We start from the raw sequence: 25,996 nt of genomic DNA on the forward strand, positions 1-25,996 counted from the left end.
CATGGAAATAGTATTTCATTCAAAGGAAACTGCATGATCTGATGTAGTGTATGCACAGAGATGAGCACAGTTTGGTGGTATTCATGCAAAATAAAGTGAGAGACAAAGATAAGAGTGAGGTGAAGGTGAATGGGTCTATAGGTCAAGTTGGGAACTTGAACTCTGGGCAGCCATAGAAGGCTTTTAAGTGACAAATGATTTTCTTTCCCCCAAATAACATTTTAGAGAAGAGTACTTTGCTGCTGTGCAGAAGGTAGATGTAAGGGAAGGAAGACTGGAGGCAGAAAAATCAGATATGAGTCTATTGTAATATTGCACAGTTAAAGGATAATGAGATCCTGAATTAGAACTGGTTACTGATAGGATCTATGGGAGGAGAGAAAAGGAAGAGATAAGAATGATACCTGAGGGTCTTAAGGTGGGGGGCGTTGAGGTGGTTGGGGGAACAAGGTGGTGGGTATTAGGGAGGGCATGTATTGCATGGAGCACTGGGTGTGGTGCAAAAACAATGAATACTGTTATGCTGAAAAGAAATTTTAAAAAATATTACAAAAAAAATTATACCTAGGTTTTGGTTTAAGTGACAGAAAATATTCATTCAGTATTCATTTGATAAGTTCTGATTACATGCCCCTCTATGCCTGGTATTGATGTAGGAGTCACAATATGGATGTGAACAAAGCAAAGTCTGCATAAAGGATCTTATACCTAATAAAATGAAATTGAACACAGATAATTGCCAAAAATTTGTATTTCAGTTTTTAAAACTTGGTGAGACAAGTATTTAGCTTGTCTGCTATGGTCCTACTATAACTATGTGGTATTTCACCTCAGGCAGACAAGCTAAATAGTAATCAGGTTACTTCTGAACATTTCCATCTGCATGCCCACATTCACTGTGTAAAAAATTGAACTTACTATATCTCCCCAGAAACCTGTTTCCTTACCCATATTAATGATCATTGCCAATCCAAGCCAAAACTGTTCATTCTAATCACTGAGGGACCTGCTGTTCTTTGAAACTGTCCCAAATGAACTGATACATTGTGATTTTTATGACCCTTTCCTTTTGACTATTCAAATAACTATATTTTTATGTCTTCCTTTGGAATGGGAATTTCTGGAAAGCCTGAACCCATGTTTTATCTATCTCTGTATCCCTAGCTTTTAACTTGTTGATTTGATATAAGTAGTTGGTGGAAAGAACATCTGCTTCAGTTACAAGCTTGCCTTAGTGCTGAGTATATGTAGAGTCTAAATTTTGTGTCAAATGGTTTGGTTCTTTCTCCTCTAGAAAGTTTGCTCTGATTTTTCCCATTCCCCGTTCATTTAATGTTCTCTTCTGAACTTACCTGTCACAACACTTAACCCTTGATATTATAATTATCTGTATATATTATATAGTATTCCTTAAGAGAATATAGACTGTATCTTTCACACAGGTCTAGGCAGTGTGGCATTTACTAGGGGTTTGTAAATGTTTGTTAAATGATAATGGGAATAAATGAATGCCGATAAACAGCCAGAATAGAATCATGAATTTTTTTAGCTGTTTTTCAAATTCTGAGTAAATAACTTCTCTGAATTCAAAGAGTTTTAAGGCTGCCATGGCTGAGCCAAGAGATTATGTATTCTCATCTGCAAACATTAATGAAAAAAAGATTGTTTATCTCATTTTTTAGAAAAAGCTTTTCCTAACCTGTTAGATGGCTGATAAGAAAATGTGAAGAGATTGGGAGCTCCTTATACATAATTAAGTAGCTCATTCTTGCAGATACTTCAATAATTCATATTTGAAATATACTTTTTCCAACAAAATTGGCTTTTTAGATAACTCCCTTTGAAGATGTTGTTGTAGGATTTTGCTTTCTGGGTCTGAAGAGATTTGGGAACTATACACTTTGTGAAGACAAAATGAATAATGAGTCAGTTACATAGGCACAAGATTAAAATCACTATCTTACTATGATATATATAAAGTTCTGTTGTTATGGAAAGGGACTATTATTTGATTAAAAACTGGATTAGGAGAAGGAGTTTAGATGTGGGGGAGTAAGGTAAAAGGAGAGAGAAAAAAAGATGATATATAGAACAATTCTTTTTCATCTCTGTGTCCTCCAACCCTAAAACCCGAAAACCCGATGCCTCTTAAAGGGAAGGGTGAATGTTAGGCAAGATGAAGTGAAGGCTGAGATGATAGCTTAGCTGATAGAGAATGTGACAAAGTTCATAATACTGGACCTTTGTTTCTTTCTACTAGCCTGTGAACCTGGCTTAGCATCCTACAAGAGTATGTAGTGTACCTTTTAGATCCTGCACCTTCACCTGTTTAAGAAATCAGAGTCTCAAAGTTCAGGGAACTTCATGCTCTAGATATTTGCATGCCTGAAACACAGAGGGAATTCGAGCACAGTAGTGGGCCTATAGATGTGTTGTTTTGTAGGGGAGGCTCCCTTACTACTTTGAAATGAGAAAGGGTTTTTGAAAATTTTTTAAAGATTTTATTTATTTATTTGTCAAAGAGAGAGAGAGACATAGAGAACACAAGCTGGAGGAATGGCAGGCAGATAGAGAAGGAGACTTTCTGCTGAGCATGGAGGCCGATGTGGGACTCGATCCCAGAACCCTGGGATCATGACCTGAGCTGAAGGCAGACACTTAACCGTCCGAGCCACCCAGGTGTTCCGGTTTTTTAATTTTTAGCTGTTGAATTGCTGAAACTAGAAGATCTTTGCCCCACAAAACCAAAACACTAAAGTAAGATTAGGATTGTAAGCAGAACCAAGGTGTCTGTAAGAAATAGTGGTGCAGTCAGAATAGCAGATAGACTGCTTAGGACAAGGACCATTCATTTTTACTCATCCAGTAAGTATTTGTTCATTATCTTCTCTATTCAAACTATGGGGAAGACTTTCTTTTGGATAAGGGGGAAAATGTTACAATTCTGGGCATTGGTGTTTGGTTATGCCCAAGGAGGAAATGCTAGGTTGAGTCAAATAGAGTAAATATATTGGCTTCTTCATTTGAAGCTGTTAGACTTGCTCTATCAGTAGTTTTAAAAATTGTTCCAGGGTCCTAAGATCCTTCAGAGGTAACCCAACTATCAAAGGGATATAAGAAAGAAAAGGCCAAGCCTAGGAGGAGCATTAGACTTCCCATTGGCCTCTCCCCACATCAGCCAGAGTGTTCTTACTTTTGTCTATTGTATGCACTGTAATTTTACATAATATTTTGGCTTGGACCAGGGGAGAGAGGTAACCCTGTGGAAAAAAGTGTGAAAACGATTGATAAGAAGATGTTTAAAATCTATGATTTTTATGACTAGCTAACCTCTAACGTCCCTCTAAATCAAGATTTATGAGTCTTTGATTCTAAGTTTCTCTTAATGCTTTTCTGGAAAATACTTATCTCTAAGTTAGGCTCTTTTGCGTAGACCAGAATCAAATAGTTTCCCCATTTTCATAGCTTAAGTACATAGTGCCAAATTTTAAAAAATAGAAATTTCATATATTAAATAATCTTTGTAGACTTTATTTATTGAACATAGTATAGATAGGCATTTAGCCAGGTACCTTGCTGAGACTCCCTTTTCATCCAAGGCATAAATATTTGTCAGTATTCACAGTTTGGATGTTATAGATCTCAGTATTTTTGAGATTCCATTCTTGCCTAGAGATTAGCATCCTAGTTCATATTTTGAATCTGATGTTTTTAATTGTAATACTTTAAATCTCAACTGATACTGCTGAAAACAAAATAAACAGAGCGTGTTTATCAGTGCCCAGCATGTAGTAAATTCTCAATAAATGTTTATTGACTAGAAGCGTATCTCATATTTAATAGTCTGCACTTTACAAAGAGCTTTTATGTAGTGTATTTCATGTTATCTCCAATAACACTGAGGATAGTATACCATAGTCCAGTAATGAAAAATTTGAGAACCATTGCAGTAAGGAAGTGGCAAGTTTGAAATAGAGATTACTGTGAGCTTTTTAAAAGACACATATAGCTTGCTTTGTCTTTGACCTGATTATATCCCTCTCGTCATTTACTGAGCAAATATTTATTATTTCTTTTTTAAGATTTTTTATTTATTTGTCAGAGAGAGAGAGAGAGCACACATAAGCAGGCAGAGTGGTAGGCAGAGGCAGAGAGAGAAGAAGGCTCCCTGCAGGGCAAGGAGTGGCTTAACCAACTGAGCCACCCAGGTGTCCCACTGAGCAAATATTTATTAAGCACTGAATTGTGTACTATGTTCTGTGGATAAAACAGTTGTATGAGTTGTATGCATCCTTCATTTTCCCTCAGGTTCCAATCTTTAGCCAAACTAGCCGTATTATGGCAAGTTTAGGAATATATGTAAGCCTTGGGGCACCTGGGTGGCTCAGTGGATTAAACCTCTGCCTTCAGCTCAGGTCATGATCCCAGCATCCTGGGATCGAGCCCCACATTGGGCTCTCTCCTAAGCAGGGAGCCTGCTTTTCCCCATCCCCCACTGCCTCTCTGCCTACATGTGATCTCTATCAAGTAAATAAAGAAAAGAAAAGAAAAAAGAAAAGAAAAGAAATATATGTTAGCCTTATAATGAAAAATATTAAGCTTTACTCTAGCAAATGGCTTCTTATTTAATAAAACTACCATTAATACTAATGTCCTATTGTGATTACATAACTTATATTTTAGAATTCGATTCCTAAAGTTCATATAAAACTAATCAGCACTTTTCTTAAATAGCAAAGCACCGATGTTCATATGGTTAGTGATAGTGATGGAGATGACTTTGAAGATGCTTCTGAATTTGGGGTGGATGATGGAGAAGTATTCGGCATGGCATCATCTGCCCTGAGAAAATCTCCAATGAGTGAGTATTAATAGCTCTTTGGGGCCAGCACTATAATTCTACTTCCTCCTGCAGAAACTTAGGAAGAACAATAAACTTAAAAATCTCTTATTAACTTTCCAGGTTTGGAGAGAGAACATACAGCTAGCAGGCACAATATTCATTAGAACCAGGGCCTCTTGAGTTTTGATTTTATTAAGCTTATCAATTCCCAGAGCTTTAGTAAAATTCATTAAAAATGCAAGGGAATGTATAACTTATGTTTCACATATATATTAGTTATGAGTCTTTCTCTTTACTTTAAACCTAAAGGTTTATAAACAAATAGCTATATTTTCTGTGACTGTACTTGTTTCCCCCGCATCTTAGTGGAGATACGAGTTTTAAGAATAGTTATATTATTTTTCGATTCACTGGTACCTCCTTTGGAAGGAACAAAAAGTAAACTAAATGTGCCATCTCCTTCTCTTTAACTTTACAAGATATATACTGTAGAATCACAGGAAGTACTATATGCAAAATTACTCTTAAAATAAATCCTTAAATGGCTCATTTACTCAGTGAAGTTAGGAAACTCCATTGGGCAGCAAGAGATGTGATATTTACTTAAAATTAACCATCTTCCTTATAAATGAGATTTTTAAAATAACTTGAGATCATTTTATATAATTTATTCACAAGATGTCATTTTAAGAAAACACTGAAATCCTAATTGATGACTGGCACATACTTGAAATGCTTATTAGCAGGTTTGTGTCAGTTGGCTTTCCAAAATTTATGAGCTTGGAATTTTTTCAAGGTTCTTTTTTAAGGTTTGATGAAATCTTCTAATGTATGTCAATTTAAAATGTCTCCTCAAATATATCACAGAAGCTAAAATTTAATTTTATTTCCTCTTTATTGATTAAATATATTTCTTATATGTGGGATTAGATGTTATGTGGTTTGTTTTTTGTGTCTATTTGTTTTGTTTTTTTTGTTTTTGTTTTTTCTTTTGTTTGTTTTTTAGTGCCAGAAAACGCAGAAAATGAAGGAGATGCCTTATTACAATTTACAGCAGAGTTTTCTTCAAGGTAGGGTTAGGACATTAACTATATAAAATTGATGTTCTTTTAATGCTACTGTGATTTTTCTGGAGCAATTTTAGTCATAGATTGTCTTTAATTTCTCTATACAATATTCAAAGGATACATTTATCAGTTTATTTAGTCCTTATAGTTTAACACATCCTATTCAATGTCAGATAACTAGTACGCTATTTATGCCACTTTACCATCTTATTTCTGTATCTTTACAGAAGCAAAATAAATGGGTCACTAATTAATATATTGACTGTATTCGCAAAGTCTGTAGGTTATAGGATACTAATTTTTGGTATATCCTAGAAAAACAAAATATCCTTTAAAATAATATAAAATTTAAAAATAAAATTTTTAATATAAGCACATTTTTTCTTTTAATTTTTGTTTTGAAACTATCAACATTTCTTCTTTTAAGAGTCTAATATAAAATGTTTATATGCTTTTGAGATTCTTAGAAGGTATTTAAGTAAAAATGATTTAAATATTTAGCCCTAAATTTTCATGTAAATGATATTTCTCTTTAGTTCTGTTTTCTAATGTAATATAATTTGGAAACTTTGCAAGATACAATTTTTTTCCCTCTCTGTTAGACTTCCAGAATAAATGAACTAATAAAATGGAAAGTTAAGGTTACTCTAAGGAAAATCTTATGAAAGTGGATAACCAGGAATTGCTGCTTATAAATGGCATGGTTTTGTAGCACTTATTGAATCCATTTGCTAGATGTACTTAAAATTCCTGTATTCTAACATTATCACTAAAGGCCAAGAAGAATTCTAAGAACTAATGAAGTGCATTACCAAGCCTTTAAAGAAATGTTTTAATGTTTGGTCTATAGTTAAGACACAATAGTCCCAACATTTATTTAAAGATGGTGATTAGACTTATGAAACTTTGAAGTAAATTTGAAATGTATTTAAATTAATAGATATAATTTTTCCTATAGATATGGTGACTGTCATCCTGTATTTTTTATTGGCTCATTAGAAGCTGCTTTTCAAGAGGCCTTCTATGTGAAAGCCCGAGATGTAAGTGCAATCTTACTTTTTGTAATTAAAAAGTGCATATCATAGGTTTACCACCAGGCCTCAGGCAATGCTTAATGTTTTCTGTTTTTTTCAGATTGAAGACTTGATTTTGTTTGTGGTTCATCTACCAGCTTAATCATCACCAAGATTCCCATTTCAGAGGGGCAGTAGTGTAATAGGGTATTGCTGGCTCTTTGTAGATGGCCTTGTCAAGCTCTGAAACAGGAGTGTTTTTATAGGGGAAAAAAAGGTAGACATGGGACCAGGCTATCTATGTATGTTCTTTTCAGTTAATGTGATTGACAGTTTCTTGCTAAAGGACTTGGCTTTCAGTCTTTTCCCAATATGATTCCATCTAATAGTATATATCTATAAGAACAATATTTTTATCTCAAAAGCCACTTTAAACAACAAAAATACAGAAATGGGCATTGTGATCTTAAAGTCAAGTACATTGGCATTTATAACAAGAATTCAGAAGATACATTTTCAGCAAGAAGTTTCTATGCAATCATTCTTTATATGTTGACCCAGCAGTGGAGAGCTCAGTAATCTGTCTCCTACCTATCTGCACAACTTTAGCTCTCCTGTTCCCCTGCTTTACACTTAATAAATATAGCAATGATGTACCGTTTTTGTTTCCCCATAATCTTACTCTTTGTTCATGCTTCTCCACTGTAAGGAATGCCTTTATTCTGCCCTTTACCTGGTTAACTTCTACTCTCTGACACTTAATTGTCCCTAACTCTTCAACTATCATACAATTGGACCCACCCTTAGTCCTTTGTAATGATACCCTCTGCTCATCTTATTACATTTAACACATTGCTTATCATTATCTATTCTCTGTATATATGTCTTCTCAAGAGATTTGATTTTTCTCTTTGGCAGTGACTGTACCTTACATCCCTAGTAAATATTCTATATATTTAATGAATGAAGGAAATAAAAGAGTGGGAAGGAAGAAATAGTATGTAAATGAAGTAGAGGGAATTTTGAGAATAGAGTACAAGGAAGGCTCTGAGGTTTCTAGTTTCTAGTTTATCTTAAACCCTGACCTAAAGAAAATTTCATTTTAAACAAATTTTAAAAACTGACAGTAATTAATAATCAAACTTAGAGCAATCAGTGATGATCTAATAAAGTAGAATAAGAAACACAAACTGTTCTTTACCCTAAGAATAGTGGAATAGCCCATTGTAAATGCTGTGTTAGTCTATGTTTTAACTATTAAATGTTTATAAAATGGATGTCATTTTTGAAGAAATAAATATTTATAATAATACATGTTTATAGTTTATATAAATACAGGTTTATGGAAAATATTGAAAAGCAAAAATAAAATATTCTAATACAGATTAACAGTTAGCTTTATGATACATGTTTTTTCCATATTTTTAAATACATTTTGATGAAAACTTTTGTGTGTATTTAATAATATGGGTTGTGTTATAATCTTGTTAAAATAGCTTATTTTTACCTTTTAATATTATATGATCATTTGCTTAATTATATTTTACAATATTTTAACTTTTTATTAAAACAATTTTTAATATAGAAGAAGTAAAAAGAATAGCACAATAAATACCCAAATCTCCTATCCCTAAATTTAATAACTAATAAATTTTGCCATGTTTGCTTCTTTCATATGCAAGCATCCCAAAGTTTTAATGGAGCTAGAAGCCTTAATAACTTCAAAAGTTTAACTGCCACACATTTATAAAAGAGCAGCATTTGAAACATAATTATTTACATTTTTTATACTTATTTAGGTTTGTGATTTTGATGAATTAATTTTTTATGATTTTTTTTTCATTTCCTCTCTGATTGAAAATGGTAAACATTGACTGGAACAGAAAATTAAATGTAAAATTTATTATTCAAAATATGCAAAAACAAACAAATATAAAAAAATTAAAGTTTCACATGATTTTGTAAAATTTTACAGCAGTTAAACTTTTGAAATGATTAAAACTTAAACTGCATGAAAGTATTTATACCTTTTTATATTCAATATTTTTTGTTAAATTACATAGCTTACACCTAAAAACATCTATGTATTTTCCAAAAAATAATGATATTCTCTTACATAATCACCATACCATTATCGCATGTAACAAAATTAGCAGTAATTCCCTAATATCATCTAATATTCAGTGCATATTCATACTTTACCAGCTGTCTCCAAAATGTCTTTTTAACTATTTTTTTAAAACCATGGTCTACTCAAGGATCACAAATATTTGGTTGTTAGATTTTTTAAAAATATTTTTATTTATTTTAGAGAGATGGTGTGAGAGAGCATTTTGGTGGGGAGGAGCAGAAAGAGAGAGAGAAACTCAAGTAGACTCCTCTTTGAGTGGGGAGCCTGTCATGGGGCTCGATCTCGTGACCCTGAGATCATGACCTGAGCCAAAATCAAGAGTCAGACACTTAACTGACTTAGCGACCCAGGCACCCTATGGTTGTTAGATTTCTTAAATTCCTTTTAAACAAGCATCCTCTCCTCCCCGCCTCTCTTTTTCCCCCCATAACATTCGCTTTGTGAAGAATCATGCTTTGTTATATTTAGGTCAAAATTTTTTTTGCATGAATGCTTTTAAATAATACTGAATACTTCATTAAAACAGGACTGTAATGGTTATAGAGTCTCACTGTATGGCCATGTTATTATATTTAAACAATCACTTATGAGACATAAATATGGTTGAAAGTAGTTAAAGTAATCAGAAAATGTTAGGGCCTTTGTGAACTATAACTCCCAAAATAGGCAAAGATGTATTTTAAATCCCACTTAAAAAGCTACCCTAAGAAATACTATTTATACTTTAAACATTATAACTTTAAATGAAGACACTTGTTTAAATATACAGTATATAATAGACAAAAGAACTTTTGCTAAGTGTCTTATATAATAAACTGGCATTTGATGTTCCCCAGAGAAGAATAAACTCTTGGTTATTAACTTTTGGATATTTCTAATGAAACAGTTGATTGTTTGCTTTTGACTCAGGTCTTGGTATTTTAACAAATGAAAGTCACTGTTTCGTGTAATTAAATGTTTTGCTTCATATTAGATTCATACCAAAATCCTTTGACCTCTTTGGATTCCTAAATTGTCTTTCTCTTTTTCCCCTGTCCAAGACTTTTTTCTTTCCTCATTTCTCTTTTCCAAGTTAAAGAACAACAGTTTATGCATCGCTTAAGACATTACTGTAAACTTGAGTAAAACTGATCCACATGATGGATAACTTTTTCAGATTTAACTTTAAATCTATGCAGATACATTTATTATGATCATCAGCCAAGTTACATACATACATACATATATATATCTCATTTTAATTAAAGAGTACTGTGTATGCATAGAAATAGTAATACTACTACAGATTTATATGGTTCTGTATGGTTTATAGAGCATCTTTTCTATATTTTTCTTATTCGAATCCAACAACAATCCAGTGAGAGAGGGACATATAATATCAATATTCCCATTGTATAGATGAGGAAGCTCAGAAACGCAACAGAATTTAACCAAACACATCACTAGTAAGTACCAGAGGCCAAATAAGAGCTCAGGGTTCTAACACAGGTAAGTATGATTTACACTATATCACTATATTTCACTTTTCAATGGTAACTTCTATACTGCAGGATTCAGTTATCAAATACCATTTCTCCTTTTCAGATTTCACATTTGAGAATTAAATCTTTTTCAATATTATTTTTTTAAACTTATGAAACATTTTTAAGAAAAGCTTTCCGATGTTCACGTATTTTAAAAGCATGTGTGACTGATACTGTGGCATTCTGACTAAATTTCTTTCATCTTAAATATCACATGTTTAATTTAAACTGTGGGAAGCACATTAATTTTACCAGGGCAACCGATGAGCCTCAAGCACCAGCATTCTTCACTTGAAGTGAGAAATTGAGTTCCAAGAGTAAATAAAAACAAGATTGAAGGTTTAAATCCTCTGCTAGGCTTTTTGAACTTATATACTCATTAAATGTTTATTGGAGTGGTGGGATTACAAAGGATTTAGGGAGCTTCATCAACTGGTATATAGTTAATCACTAAGTAAAACACTACATTTGATAAAGTGTTTCTCACGATGCCACATTCAATCCATCTTAATGAAAACTGCTTCAAACTGATTTCATTTGAGAGCACTTGGTGATGAGAGTGCCCCTGGTTCTTTCTGCCTTTTTCATGAGGAATTTAAAACACTGTCCAAAGCAGAGCTCCAACTTCAGTAAAAGAGGTATTCTAAGGTCTTACATTTAAGTATATTATGACAGAGTTTTGACTTCTGGCAGCAGGTCCATCAGTTTTATGACCTCCTCTCATGCCCTTCATTGTTAGAGGTGTCACTCAGTTGAGGGCCATATTTATCACAACCTGCTAAGGACCTGGAATATAGAGCTTTCCTGCTCTTGAGATGCTCATTGTCTAATGGGGAAGATAATATCTACACATTTATGTAGTATAGTATAATATAGAAGCAAAGAGGAGAAGTGCTTCATCTACCTCAGAAAGTTTAGGGAGATTTCTTGAGGAGATACATATGACCTGAATCTTATGAATCATACTTAACCAAATCACAGAATTCTAAACAGAAAAAAAGGTCAAAAGCAAAGGAAAGAAGATTAAAATGAGAGAACTACAACCAAAAAATTAAGACCAAGAGTAAAAAATGCAAGATAGAGAGTTGGATTGCAAGGCATGAGGCGGGGAAGATGAGCAGGGGCCAAGGCATTGGGAAGGGGCTCGCTTTCCCTGTCGTTTGAGAGATATTTATTGAATAAAGCTTATATTTTATCTTTTGGTAAGTGAGAGCCAGTGGTTAGTCACTGTAATTTAAGTTGCAGAAGTGTTACCAGTGCCATACCATGATTCCCTAGGAGTTTCTTAAAGCAGATTCTTTTTCTCCCTATAGCCTCTCTACCTCTCATTCCTGCTACTTCTGAATTTTGTACAAAACAAAGTGCCCTATAGAATGATTAGACATTTGTAGTAACTAAAAATCAACAGCAGTAAAAATCTCGGTGCCAGAGTTTATCTCCCATATGAAGGATTATTCCTTTCCTAGTTCCATTCCTCCCCTTTGGAGACTGGCCTGTTTATCCTGATTTCAGATCCAGTGATATTTCCAAATATTACACATAAATTAAGGAAACTAGTGCTCAATTCTTAATTTCCTGCTTAGTAACTCTGTAGCCCTAAACAAGTAATCAGCTTGTTTCTAATCGTAGGACAAAAAAAGAGGGTGGGGGGAGATAATGATAGGGTTGTTTTGAGGATTAAATAGGATGCACCCAGCACTATGGCTAATGTGCTATGAAGCAGTTTAGACTATTTGAGAATGTTTGTAAAAAACAAAACTGATTTATTCATGCAACTCATGAACTAATTCTGAGAATAATTCCAGAAAGGAATTTTGAGAACCCCTATGAGTATTTACAGCACTAAAATAAGTAGTTTACTTTAACAGGATTTGTGATCAAGTTTTATTATATTTACTTTTAAATATCAGCCCATTTTAAAGTAGTGCTGTTTCTTCTATATCATGTTAAAAAGATACCTAAATACCATCACTGGTCAATATTTAAAAAAAAAAAAAAAAAGTTCTACACAAATCTGTAGCCATAGCTGTAGTTGGTGAGTTTCTAGCTCTCCATTAGCCAGGAAAAAAGAGGGAAATTTATTTGTCCTTTAAAGAATATGCCCGGTTTGTTCATCTTGTCTTTGTTTTCTTTTCAATTTAAATTCCTTAAAGGCAGACAATGTTCTTACAGTAATTTTATATGACAGCTATGATAGCAGCCTACACTTGTGTGAGATGAGAACTATGATGCTAATATAGTTTGTTAAGTATGTTTATTCTACAAATACAATATTTGTTGCTTAAAAAAAAAGGAAGAAAAGAATACAGGTGCATTTAAAGTAGAAAACAAGTTACCACATAATATGAAGCCTAAAAATAATCATTATTAAATGTTATTTTTACTTTTAAACATGATTTTTAAAAAATCTCCAAATATGTGTATCAGTAAAAAAGTTGACATGTTTTACATAAATGAAACCATACCAAATATGCTGTTCTATAATTAGATGTTTCCACTAAATAGTATATTGTTAGCTCTATATTTAGAATTTGCCCTAATTGTCCTACTATCCTACTACCCTACTATCCTACCTAATTAAAATTGTAAAAATCTTCAGTGTCCATATTTAAATTATTTTTTAGTTAAAAATTTAGTAAATTAGTTTTAAGGAGTGCTGCTTTATAAAACATTCTTTTCAATTTCCTGCTTCTCACCATCTTTTTAAAAACAATTTAATCGTATTTGAAAAGCACTGTAGGTAAAATTTATTAAGATATCAGAAGCAAGGCTGATTTCCATTTATGGGCTTTATCCGTATTTGTATCATTACTCCCAAAGGGCCCTTCCTGGCCCTAGAAAGTATTTGTTATTCATACTACTTATTTTAAAAGGATTAAAAGCTAAGTTTGATCTCTATAGTATTTCAGTTGTAAATTCAAGAAATCTGTTTCATATCTAATCTTAAACATTAAAATAAGAGATATGGTAGAAAGCATACTAATCAAAGATCTTATATTTGGGTTCTGGTTTTTCATTTACTAGCTATGTCCTATTAACCAGATTAACCTTCTCCTCTGATCATCAATTTCTGCATTTAAAAATTTGTATTGTAATACTTCACAAGACTCTTTAACAGAAAATTAGCATAATTGAAACATCTTTGAAATGTGTGTGAAACATCTTTAAGATTGTTTACTTATAAGTAGATGGACATTGAATATATCAGGCAATTTTGGTTTGGAAACTAGACCCTGATATTGACTGAGCTATGTAAGCCTTCATTTTACTTTCTCTAAAATGGAGCTAAAAATACCTTGACAATTAACTCACCTTGGAAAATGAGTCCTTACATTAATAGTAAACAAATTATTCAGATATACATGTTAGAGAACATGAATAGGCCTGTTTAGTTGGTATATATGGTACTTGTAAGGGAACAGTAGAGGATAGGGCTAAAATAAAGAAGTAGACTGGGTTTACTTTCATTATGGAAATCCCTGAAGACCAGCTAAAGACTTGTTAGTGGTTAGCCTTGGAAAGTTTCTGAAGAGGGTGACACTGTCAGAGCTGTACCATAGACATAAGCAATGTGGTAGTAGTTTGTAAGATGGATTGGAGAGGAGAAATTTGTGGTAGTGAGACTGAGCAACTGTATACATTTGTATATGCGTAGTTGTGGAATGTCAGGTATTGGTTAGAAAATCATGGTATAGTAATAGCACAGTGTAGTTCACAGTCTTTTTGGTTCCTAAATTTCACAGCCTATTAGCTTTTGTGCACTTTTTTATACCTCTGTATCTTCCAGGATCCTGATTCTCCACACCCTCCTCAAAATGCCTAACAAAACTGCTTCTGATATAGACCTAGGCTAATGTGTTCTGGCCTTTCTCCTTTGTAGGACATTTCAATAGAATCTGTTGATTTTATATTTGCCTTGTCATTTACAGTCTCTTATAAGGAATGGATATTAAGAAAAATCAAAGTATTTCTGATGTTAAGTAGTGCATAGTATCTTTATTAAATATATTGGAAACTTAAATTTCCCTAGCGTGTACAATTACGAAGAACTCCATAAATCAGTTAGAAGACAGCAACCCATTATGGGTAAGCAAGATAAGCAGGTACTTCACAGAAAATATGAAAGATGTTCATATTTTCCATAATATAAAAAATACAGATTAAAACTACACTAATATATATTTTCACATATCATAATAACAAATTTTTTTCTGCATATATACCTAAGCATATGGGAAATAAGATAAATACAAGAATATTTATTATAACATTGCTTATAATAGCAAAAAATTGGAAATACTTTAAATGTCATTCACACTATGGAATACTATGTGACCATTAAAAAGAATGAAGCCACTTCATATATATTGATGTAGAATGATGTTCAGGACACTTTGCAAAGTAAAAAAAGTGAGATACATAACAGTGTATATAGTACATCTCCTTTTGTGTTGTAAAAATTATGTGTGTATACAGATTATAAAAAATACGGGGGTGCCTGGATGGCTTAGTGGGTTAAAGCCTCTGCCTTCAGCTCAGGTCATGATCCCAGGGTCCTGGGATGAAGCCCTGCATCAGGCTCCCTGCTCATCAGTGAGCCTACTTCCCCCTCTCTCTGCCTGCATCTCTACCTACTTGTGATCTCTCTCTGTCAAATAAATAAATAAAATCTTAAAAATAAAAAATACATTGACCAACCACCTGCTATGACTTCAGCCATCCTGGGTCTCAAATATATGGAATATGGCACACATGGCATTTCAGATAGATGTACACTTCACTATTGCACTATTACAAATCCCAATGGGCTCTCCTGTATGGGTTAAATGGACTGGACCACATGCTAACAGTGAAGGCTCTCCCTGGTCTTTGCATGAAGGCTAGACTAGCAACCTCCATATCTTCTTTTGCCTTCATGCCTACTTGGCCTTTCGAAAACAGTGTCCCCCTCCTTTCTTCTCACTAACCAGATGTATAAGATGGACCTTTCTGAATAGCCTGTTAGGTCATTTGCATTAGGCCTAGTGTTAATTACAGTCTCTTAAAGTGTAATTCAGGGCCCATTGGAAGCTGTGAGAGTCTTTCTGATGGACCATGAACTAATCCATAAATGCATATCTTTTCTTTAGATCTTCTGGGTTAATAGTACACTTCCATGGACTGTCATTTTTATATATGACTAAGGATTTCTTATAGTCAGTCTACTGTAAGAATTACGATTGGGTTTGGTTGCTTGTAACAGGAAAAAAAAATTAATAGTGGCTCAAACAAAATAGAAGTTAATTTCTCTATTCCCCTCAAGAAGTCTAGAGGTAGCCTGTCCAGGCCTAGGATGGTATATCACAGACTTAGAAGCTCAGGTTCCTCCTATCCTGTTGCTCCACTGTGTGATATACAGTTCAGGTTAAGTCATGATTCTGGATGACTACAGGCGATTGAACCAGCACTTCTGCTTGCACTAACCAGAACTTGATTATTGGTTACATAGTCACATTTGTTTAAATGGAGGCTGAGAAATGTATTCTTTATTTCAGTCAGCCATTAATCCCACATAAAAAAAATACATAAGAGATTTCCTCACTGAGGAAGATGTGGAAAATACTTAGGGACTACAGTCTCCACCATTCCTATTAAATGAGTACTTAAGAGTTACTACAATTCTGTATGCTTAAACTTAGCTTATTTTTATAATTCACAGTGTCTACTTCGGAATCTGCCACACTTGACAGTACTTGACAGTAGTAAACAGTTATTGAACATGTATACCCACATATCATTAGCATTCCTGTGATTTTTCAGCAAGAATGCATTATTATCTATATATTTTAAATTAAAAATTACTGTTACTATGTCTCCAGTTCTTTATTGCTATGATTCCCCCACCCCTGGAGTATGGACATGATGAGATAGGTGGGGTCCTTTTTCTCTTCTTCAGTGGCCTGAAAGTGAGAGAAGGAAGTGTTAATGTACCTCCCATTCATCCACATTCGTGTTGTTCTGCCTGTTTAGCAGACCACTGGCTAACCAAGGATAGTGTTGTTCCTCTTAGAAGAGAAGATCAAAAAAATCCTCCCAGCACTTTTATGAGGCTGCTCTTCCAGTCCTTGGCATTGTTTCTAGTTGTTCATCTAGAAAACCAGTGGGATGAGCTCTTTGATCTGGCCCAGAACTGCCTACTTTCTTGCCTCCATAATCCCACTCCCACCCTCCCTAAAGAGCTTGCCTGCCTCTCTCCAGTTTGCTGTAATAGCCTATCACTTGAACTTCTTTTTCCTTATTTGTAAAAACTTTAGTCATATGTTGGTTTTCCTCAAAAATATTTTATGACCTGAGTATTACAGTCTGAACAATGAAAACTGATAAAGCTCTGTATCCAGTGAACATCTGCCAGCTTATTTTATGAAAAGAGTTTGGTTTTACTTTAGGCTTTTATTCTTTGTGTAACCTGTGACTTTCATATAAGGATTCAACCTACCTGAGGCTCAAATACATTTGTGTCATTAAGATTTCAGAGTTCTATCCCAAAATCTCCTTCAGGAAGGGAGAGGAAAAAGACACATCTTGGTATCACCTCACCTTCAATATCTGGCTGTTTCCTTTTGGAACCTCTCCAGTTGGTTGCTGCCTGTTGGTCCCTGAACTCAGCTTTGGGAGTCAAAAATGCAGTGTCAGTGATTCTTTCCACATATCAATCTACATTGATTCTTCACTCTTTAAAAGTTACTAGCTTTGAGTTCTTTGAACATATCAGGCTACTGACATTACTGGGCCTTACCAAACTTTTGTCTGCTTTTTCTTTTTTTCATTCTTCTTTTCATATCACCTAAATTTAAAATTTAGCTCAAATGAGAGATAAGTCCCATTACTATATCCTGCTTTCAAAATTTAGCTCGAGTATTCCCTTCATAAAGCAGCAGCATTTCAGTTGGCTAAGCATCTCCCTTCAGCTCAGGTCATGATCCCAGGGTCCTGGGGTTAAGTCCTGCATTGGGCTCCTTGCTCAGTAGGGAGTCTGTTCTCCCTCTCCCTCTGCCACTCCCCCACTGTTCATGCTCTCTCTCTCTCTCTCTCTCATTCTCTCAAATAAACAAATAAAATATTTTTCTTTTTTTTTTTTAAGCAGCCAAGCAGTGTTCATGCTTAGACCCTAGGATTGTCTCTGTTATAGCACTCATGTTACCACTCCATCTAGACAGTGTGGTACTTATGACCTCCAAAGCTATATGGCACCAAAAAGCACAAAAAAGTGAAGTAGATTTCCTAAGGTCACATAGCTAGGAGGTGGCAAAGCAGGAATTTGAACCAGACGATGTGGCTTCATGGTGCCCTGCCTCTAATCTCACCTTGTAGTTAATGTTGAGTCATAGTTGGATGCTGGGTTGGGCCTATGAACATTCATATATAGGAATAGGATTATAGAAGTGGGCAGTATACTGGAATGATCTGCTTGGAGCCTGGATTTAAAACAACAAATAAGAGAGCTGTAAGGGACATTTTGAGGTGGGTGGAAAAATTTGAATATGGACTTTACATTAGATGATACTGTGACAATATTAAATGTCTAAGGTGTGATAAAAATATTATGGTTATGTGAGGGAATGTCCTTGTTAAGTGACAGACACTGAAGTATTTAAGCTGGAAGCGTCAAGATTTGTGCAACGTTAAATGTTTCAGGGACGGAGGCATACAATGAATTTAGAACAAACATGGCAAATGTTAATAACTGATAAATCTAGGGGCGCCTGGGTGGCTCAGTGGGTTAAAGCCTCTGCCTTTGACTCAGGTCATGGTCCCAGGGTCCTGGGATCGAGCCCTGCTTCAGGCTTTCTGCTCAGTGGGGAGCCTGCTTCCCCCTCTCTCTCTGCCTGCCTCTCTGCCTAATTGTGATCTCTTTCTGTCAAATAAATGAATAAAATCTTTAAAAAAAACCTGATAAATCTAAGGTGAAATTATGATAAGTGTGTGTTTATTGTTGAATCAGTGTATCTGGTCTTTGTATTAATAAACCATTCCCAAACTTAAAACCAAAAAAAAAAAATAAAAATAAAAATAATAATAATAGTGGTATGATTCTGATGATTATGGTGATGATAATCATCATAGTAAAGAAGAAAACAGAGAAATAAAGTCAGGTTCCAATTTACATAAAGGAAATTATTTTATTTTTAATGTATTTAATTCTTACACTGAAAAATTTATGAACTACCATATATAGAAATTATTTATCCTATCAATCTTAAAATTTTTGAAAACATGGACTATGGATGTTCTGGTACTCAAAAAGAAACTAGAAAACTTCCTTTCAGTCCATCAGCAAATATTTTCTTAGTGTCTGCTCTGTGCCTGGCTTATTTTGAGACATAGCCAGCTCATTTCTTCCAGCTCTAACGTTCTATGGTTCTGTAATGCTAAGTGTCTAAATACAATAGCTACTGCAGCTCAAGGCCAAATCACATTGGTTGTTGTCAGCTTGGCATTTCCTAAGCATCAACTTAGTACCTTAGCTCTTGGATTTGAATGTGAAGATTAGTGAGGCCCTGAAGGCAGAGACACAATTTAGCATCCCAAACCTTATTGCTAGTAAGAGAAATGAAGGAGCTTCATAATCTTTAATAAATTTCCAGAGCTATCATTTCTCTTGAAATTGCTTTCAAGTCCTTTATTTTGCATGGATAGTTCTGGACTCTTCATCCTAACAACCACATTTCATTCAGCACTTGCTATGGGCCAGGTGCTGTAAAAGAAGTACTTTACCTGCTTTATCTGCAGTTCTTGGAACAAACACCCATCTTGTCCCATGGTCACACAGCTTGTAAATGCAAAACTGGATTTAGCACAGAGCTTTTTTAACCTTTATACTATGTTACCAAAACCTAGATCACAAAGAGGGAGTCTGAGAAGAGTGTAGCTTGCCTTTGTTTACCAGACTTATACCCTCTCTGTCAAATTAGACAAATAGACATGTTTTCCTTAAGTGTACCATTCTTACCACTTATTGGATAGTACTGCAGTTAAATTTTTGCTTCCCCATACACCAGCAACCCCCCCACCACAACTCTTTGAGGACAAGGATACTTTGTTTTATTCATCTTTACGTTCTCAATGCCTAACTCATCGGCACTCCATAAATGTTACTGAACTAAATTATTAATGGGCCAAAGGGAAAAATGGTTACAGAAATGGAAAATAAAACATTTTCTCATTTTTTCCCTATGTGCTAGGAAAATTCACAAAGGCAGTTTTCTGATATGCTGAAGCCAGTTTTCACTGTTCGGGCCTGTGTTTAATTGAGCTCAATAAAATAATCAGAAATCTGAGTCTAGGGCTCATTTAGCTGTGCCTATAATCTAATCAGAGATGTATGTAGCCCAAATTTATTAGCATTTGCTTATTATTGGAGTTTTCTCTTTTGCTTGTTATTACTGTCAAAATAGCAGAAGAAAAATTTTTGTTGAAGGCTTATGTTAGAGAGAAAAGATCATTTTAAGATTATTCAGTTTCCCTTTTCAAAGCTACTATGGGAGTCCCCCAGCCTGAAGATTCTCTTCTGATTACTCTCTTTATCATCTCCTTTCTCACAGTTTAGAGCTTGAAGTGAGAACTTTTTTTTAAGTGTGTTTTCCTGGCATCTCATGTTTAACAGTGTCAGGGGTTTATGTCCCTGGAACGAAAACTGTTTCTCCAGAGCCTTTTTTCTCTCAGCTTCCAGTGAAAAGAGGGGCGAGGCGAGCCAGTCGCTTACCACAAAGCAATGCCACCACAAAGGAAAGATTAAGGGTTTAGAGAGAGGTCAATGTGGGTTTTTCTCTAACTAAACACTTTCCTAAAGTTTCCTTGTGGAAAAATAATGAAGTCATCTCAGAGTTTTTAAAGAATTTTTATTTCTTTTTCACCGTCTGCATTCGCTTGTCTTCTCAGCATGGATGTTTAATCTTCCTAGGCTTTGTGAATTGGCCCAAATGAATAAGTAGTGAGCTGTCTCTCTAGGAGCTAGAGGCTTATTCTAAGGGCCTAATCACTGAGTAAACACATCTTTGCCCTCCCTCTCACAACTGCGATATAATAGTCGAGATTCTAGCACAGTAACCTGGATATTGCAGGGACCAATGCTTTGAAATGCAGAATGGTTGATCCTCCAAAACAGACAGTGCCTGATCTTCGCCTACCTCTTTCTTCTTTTTTAAATTAAATATTGCCAAAGAGATGCTGTTTTATTGCTTGATATTGTGCATTAGTGCCCTGGATTTCCAAGTTTAGTTTCAGTCAACACTGTCGGCTGCACTTATAGGGAACTCTGCATGTTGGGTTTCTTAGTAGCCTCTTTCGGCACATGTGTGTTTGGTTTGGAAGAGCATTTAAATTAAATCAGTGAGATAGCAATGTAAATCGCTAATCTCTTTCCCAAAGTCTAAATGTTCCATTGCAGCCGTTCTTGAGAGAAATGGGCGTTTTAAAGATTTAGCCATTGCCATTGTTTGGTTAGAAATATGCTGATTTAAAAGTGGACAGCTCTCTTGTTCCCAGTGTCTCATTAAATGTAGTTGCTGAGATACGATCAAGCAGAATTAGAGGTTGACATCCCTCTGTCTATTCAGCTAGAGAGCTCCTAAGAAGAGGAGCTCTGAATTTGTTAGTGCTGCCAGGTTCACGTTCCTTTTCCTAAAGCAGCAGATTTCTAGATTCTTTTACTGAAAGTGGTTTGGCATGCTGTTGCCATTTGGTATCTTTTTTGCCAGGGGGTTGATAAACAGCATTCAGGTTTCTTTCATCAAACATGCTGAGACCTTTGCTATCTTTAGGGATACAAAGAAGACTGAAAGAGACCTAGTCCTCACCTTTGAGAGACTTTGTCCAGAGGGGAAACTGATAAACAGTGAAGATACTAATTGGGAAGAGATAGAATCCCAGAAAAGGAAGCTCTTAATTCTGCCAGAGGGAATCAGGGATGGTTTCATAGCGGCATTTGCTTTGAGACTTAAAGGGTGAATAGGAATGTACCAGATAATTGTCTCTAAAACTATGTATCTGATTATAAACTTCATAGAAGCCAGCTACTGTTACCTGTAGACATCAACATGGGTGAAGAAACCCTGAGTCTTTCTTGCTCACCATTTTATCACCATTGCTTCCTCCTCGGCCTGACATAGTATTTCAACAAATGCTTGTTGAATGAGTGATTAAATGAATTGACACATGAAAACAGCTACTGTTGGAGTAACTGAGCTACTTAAACTCAGGAATCCTCTACTTACTCCCATTACTTGTTGTCTCTGAGGCCCCAGAAGCATACTAATGTATGAGCAGTGGCCAGTCTGGCATCTTCATATTCTATAAGCGCTCCAAGACTTGACTACAGTATGGCTGATTTTCCTACTACTGCTGTATCAAAGAAAGAGTACTAGGCTTGGCATCAGGAATCCAGGTTCCAATCCCAGATGTACTACTTACTTACTTGTTATGGTAGAACTTAGGACAAGTCTTCTTTCTAAACCTCAGTTTCTTTGTATGCTAATAAAGTTAAGAATACTATTTTACAGACTTTTTCTGGGGATTAAAGTAGATAATGGGTGTGTAACAGTGCCTCCTATTCGTAGTAGATGCTTTTGGGATCTTAATCTACCTATGTACCTCTCTGGCTACCCTCATCTAGTACAGAATTTACCTTTGAAGAAAATATTTGAATGATTAGTTTTTTATTATTATTGTAATTTAGATTATTTATCAGGATAATTCCAATCATCAGACTTCAATATCCTTTCATCACATGAGCTTTGTACTTTTCTATAAATGTCCTACTATTTTTGGAATCCCAGACAGTGAGTTTTTCTTTATTATCATCATATCCTTATTTAATATGAAGGGAAAGACCCTAAGCTTCCTTAAAAGTTTACCTTGCCAGAATTTCACAGATTGGTTTGTATATTGTCTTTATCATAAAATTCTATCTCTCTGTTTCCTGTCAACTTACTGTTCTTAAACTCCTCTCTTCTACAAGGTGGCACCAAGAAGTTTGTCAATAACAATGTAGGCTCTTTAATCATCATTGTCATTGTTGTTGTTAAAGCTGACATGTTGCAAATTGTGTTGCTCAATTTCAGTTTTTAGTCCCGATTATTTTATTGACTCCCAACTATGATGGAGGACACTTTCAAGAGAGCAAATGCCATTTCTTAGAAGCAAGTTTTATCAAGCAAAGGGGAAGGAATAATTCTCCATGTGAGAAATCACAAGGACACTTTCTGAAATATAGACTAGAAAGAATTCATGTGAAGTGAACTATTTTCTACCATCCTTCCATTTGCAGTGAGGTGTTACATACTCTTACATAAGGACTTTAACACGAGAACACATTAATGGCTTTGAAATTACCTGTGGAAGTAAAACACAACTTTATTTCAGACCTTTTCCTTCCAAGTAGAAGAGACTTTCCAGTGCTCAGATTAAAAACAAAAAATACTAAGAGATTTTAGCAATCAGTCTTAATCAGTATTTTTTCTGTGTACAAAGTTGAATAGTTCAAAATTAATTTTCCCTTTGTAAAGTATGTTTTAATATGAAGAATTGTAAATCCATTTTATTTAAAGAAAATGCAATTCTGTTGCATAGTCTGCTTGAGATAGGCTTGCATATGTGAACAGGAATCTGTGACAGTGGTCTATAAAACAGAATATAATCATCGTAGCCTCTTTAGGGTATAAGGAAGCAAAATTTATTCATATCAGTAAATGCTATAGGAACTCCAAGTATCAGGTGCTCTTTTAAAGGGAGTAGCATTTAATTTTTGTCTTTCCTGTTTACATCAACCAATTATACTTTTCCAAAATTCAAGAAATCTTACATTAATGGATATTTTAATTCATCAGTCTTTTTTCCTTTTTCAGAGAAAGCTTCTTGCTATCTACCTCCACCATGATGAAAGTGTATTAACCAACGTGTTCTGCTCACAAATGCTTTGTGCTGAATCTATTGTCTCTTATCTGAGTCAAAATTTTATAACCTGGGCTTGGGATCTGACAAAGGACGCCAACAGAGCAAGGTAATACTGTTGTTCACAAGTTTTAAGTTGGGCTTCTCTTTTTTATAAAAAAGTATTAGTTGTATTTGCTTTCTTATCATCATAAACATTTTCATCCTCAGCATTAAATTCTCAACCATTACATTTAATTATATATAAGCTATTTCTTGTAACTAACATGCAGTTATTTGCAATGGGAAAATATACCTCAATTTGTAAAAGATTTCTAATCCAAGAATAACCCAAAAAAGAAAAACAAAATATACTGTTTTCATCTTTTTGGTACAGTACATTTCTATGTACTGTATATTCTAATGTTCTCATCTGTTGTTGAGTATTTAGAGAAAATATGTTTTTAATAATGTTCAGAAAAGGCAAGGCAAGTCTAGCATATAATCTTAGTAGTAAGTTTATTTTTTAATAATTTCAGTGAAGAAGGCAGGGCATTCTGGACGAGTCCATGGAGTTGGTAATAGCTTAACTCTAGCATATACTAATTGATGTAATCGCTTTATTGCACACATTCTTTTGCACACATCCATATTCTCAATAGGAAAAAAAAGTCCTTTTCCTTGCTGTCAGGATAAATTTACTTAATTTGTTAATCATAGTATCTATAAATGATGAATAATTCTTCATATTTTGCCTATTTGAGTTTCCCATCTGAAGTACATTTCATCATGTTTAATTACACATGTGGCCATAACACCCAGTGATGTTACTTTGGGTGTGTTAACACAATAATAATCACAGGCTGCTGGTTTATGAACAGGGAGATTAAATTAAATCATTTCAAGGCAAGCCTATTGTAGTTACCTAATTTAAATGATCATGGAACAATTAGAAATCATCTGATTTGTTTTTTTATTATTTTATAGCTCACTGAATTTTTACTCATCATTTAGACTTTGTTTTATGTAATCTAAACCTGAAAAGAAAGATGATTCTTCCCTTAAATGTGAAGCAAAAGAATGTTGAAGCAATTTCTTCATCTAATACTTCATTTCTTTAAGCAAATGGTTAGGAAATTTCACAGGATGACTTCGTTCTGCATTGGAAATGTTCCCTGTTATACATAAATAAAGAACCTTTAGCACCTGTATTTGTTTAAATTAAATCAGGTTATTATTCACACTCAGTTAAAGGTGATGAAAAGCAGTGCCAAAAACAGATAAAAATGCAGCATCGAAGGTCTTTCATGAGGCAAAATACATAGACTGGAGACTTGACTAAATCTTTCACCATTCACTGGCAGTAAGGAATCTCCTCCTTTCCTTTTATCCACAACTTGATGGAGAAGGAAACACTATTTCTAAACCATCTGTAGTGGCTAAGTTCAGCAGGCTACCTGCTGTTATTTTGTTCTATCCTCCATTTAATTCCTTAGTTCCTTTTATTTTACAATGACAAAAAATTGCAGTGTAGTTTCTTTTGAAAAACAGTGTTTGAGGGTTTTTTTTTTTTATGACTGGCAATCAACAGCCATGTAATTGCTTTGTTATGTTTTACTAAAGAAGTCTGTTAAGTAGCACAACTTTGATACACTAGTAATAAGAGTTTGCAGGTTACAGAGACACCTGTGGTGACCAAAGCGACAGAAGCTGCTTATTAGAAAGAGCCAGTACAGCTGTGTCCTATTAACTCCTTATGACACTTTTTTTAAAACACAAAATAAAGGCCTTGTTTAAGGCTTTAAAGCTATTTCTCAATGAATTGCAGGACCGACTATAAGGTATGATAGGCTATTTCAATCTACGTTTTAAAAAATATGGTATCCCATTATTATTATCATTACATTCATGAAAATGAGAGAAAGTGGTATTAAAGACTAAAAATAGAAACATGTAGGAATTTGCTTTAACAAATACTTATAGGAACAAGAAACAGGGCCCTTTGGGAGAAAGAAAATGTTACAATTACTGGAATTTAAGATACTTGGCAATCCTTACTCAAAATCAAATTCTACATATTACAAATTAAAATCTATTTTAAGTTAAGGTATTACATTTCTCTCCATAAAGCAAAAGAATTATGTAGATGCTTTTCATGTACAGCTCCTCATTAGTATTGTTAAGGCAAGTGGAAAAGTACACATCCTACACACACAAGGTAAAAATTCATTGGAATGGCATATTCCTAAGAAAATAAAAGTGGATTTCTTTTTGCTATATTAAATTGTAAGAAAATTTTAATTAATTAGTTTGATTTATTGGCCCAAAAAAGGATCAACTTAGCACCACTTTTCTAACCACCCATCATAGATTCATCTAAATGTAGTTATCTAATTGCATTTCTATCTTTGTGATCTTACTTAGATTTTTTTAGCACCACATTTTATCGAAAGGTGTTTGTCATAAAAATTTATTGCTTTATCCATCTTATGCTATTAACAGTGAGTAACAAA

The 25,996-nt window shown here is 34.3% G+C and overlaps 1 protein-coding gene across 1 annotated transcript in view; it reads left to right on the plus strand.

Moving 5' to 3' along the window:
* The window catches only part of FAF1 (Fas associated factor 1), a 278,132-nt gene that overhangs the window by 124,873 nt on the left and 127,263 nt on the right, over nt 1-25,996 (plus strand). Inside the window, exons 5-8 of the mRNA XM_032846635.1 lie at nt 4,735-4,861; nt 5,850-5,913; nt 6,869-6,950; nt 23,459-23,613. Coding sequence (XP_032702526.1) covers nt 4,735-4,861; nt 5,850-5,913; nt 6,869-6,950; nt 23,459-23,613 — 428 coding nt within the window. The remainder of the gene's footprint in view (nt 1-4,734; nt 4,862-5,849; nt 5,914-6,868; nt 6,951-23,458; nt 23,614-25,996) is intronic.

The sequence above is a fragment of the Lontra canadensis genome, unplaced genomic scaffold (assembly GCF_010015895.1).
Source record: "Lontra canadensis isolate GAN:19392208 unplaced genomic scaffold, GSC_riverotter_1.0 scaffold179, whole genome shotgun sequence".
Classification (NCBI taxonomy): domain Eukaryota; kingdom Metazoa; phylum Chordata; class Mammalia; order Carnivora; family Mustelidae; genus Lontra; species Lontra canadensis.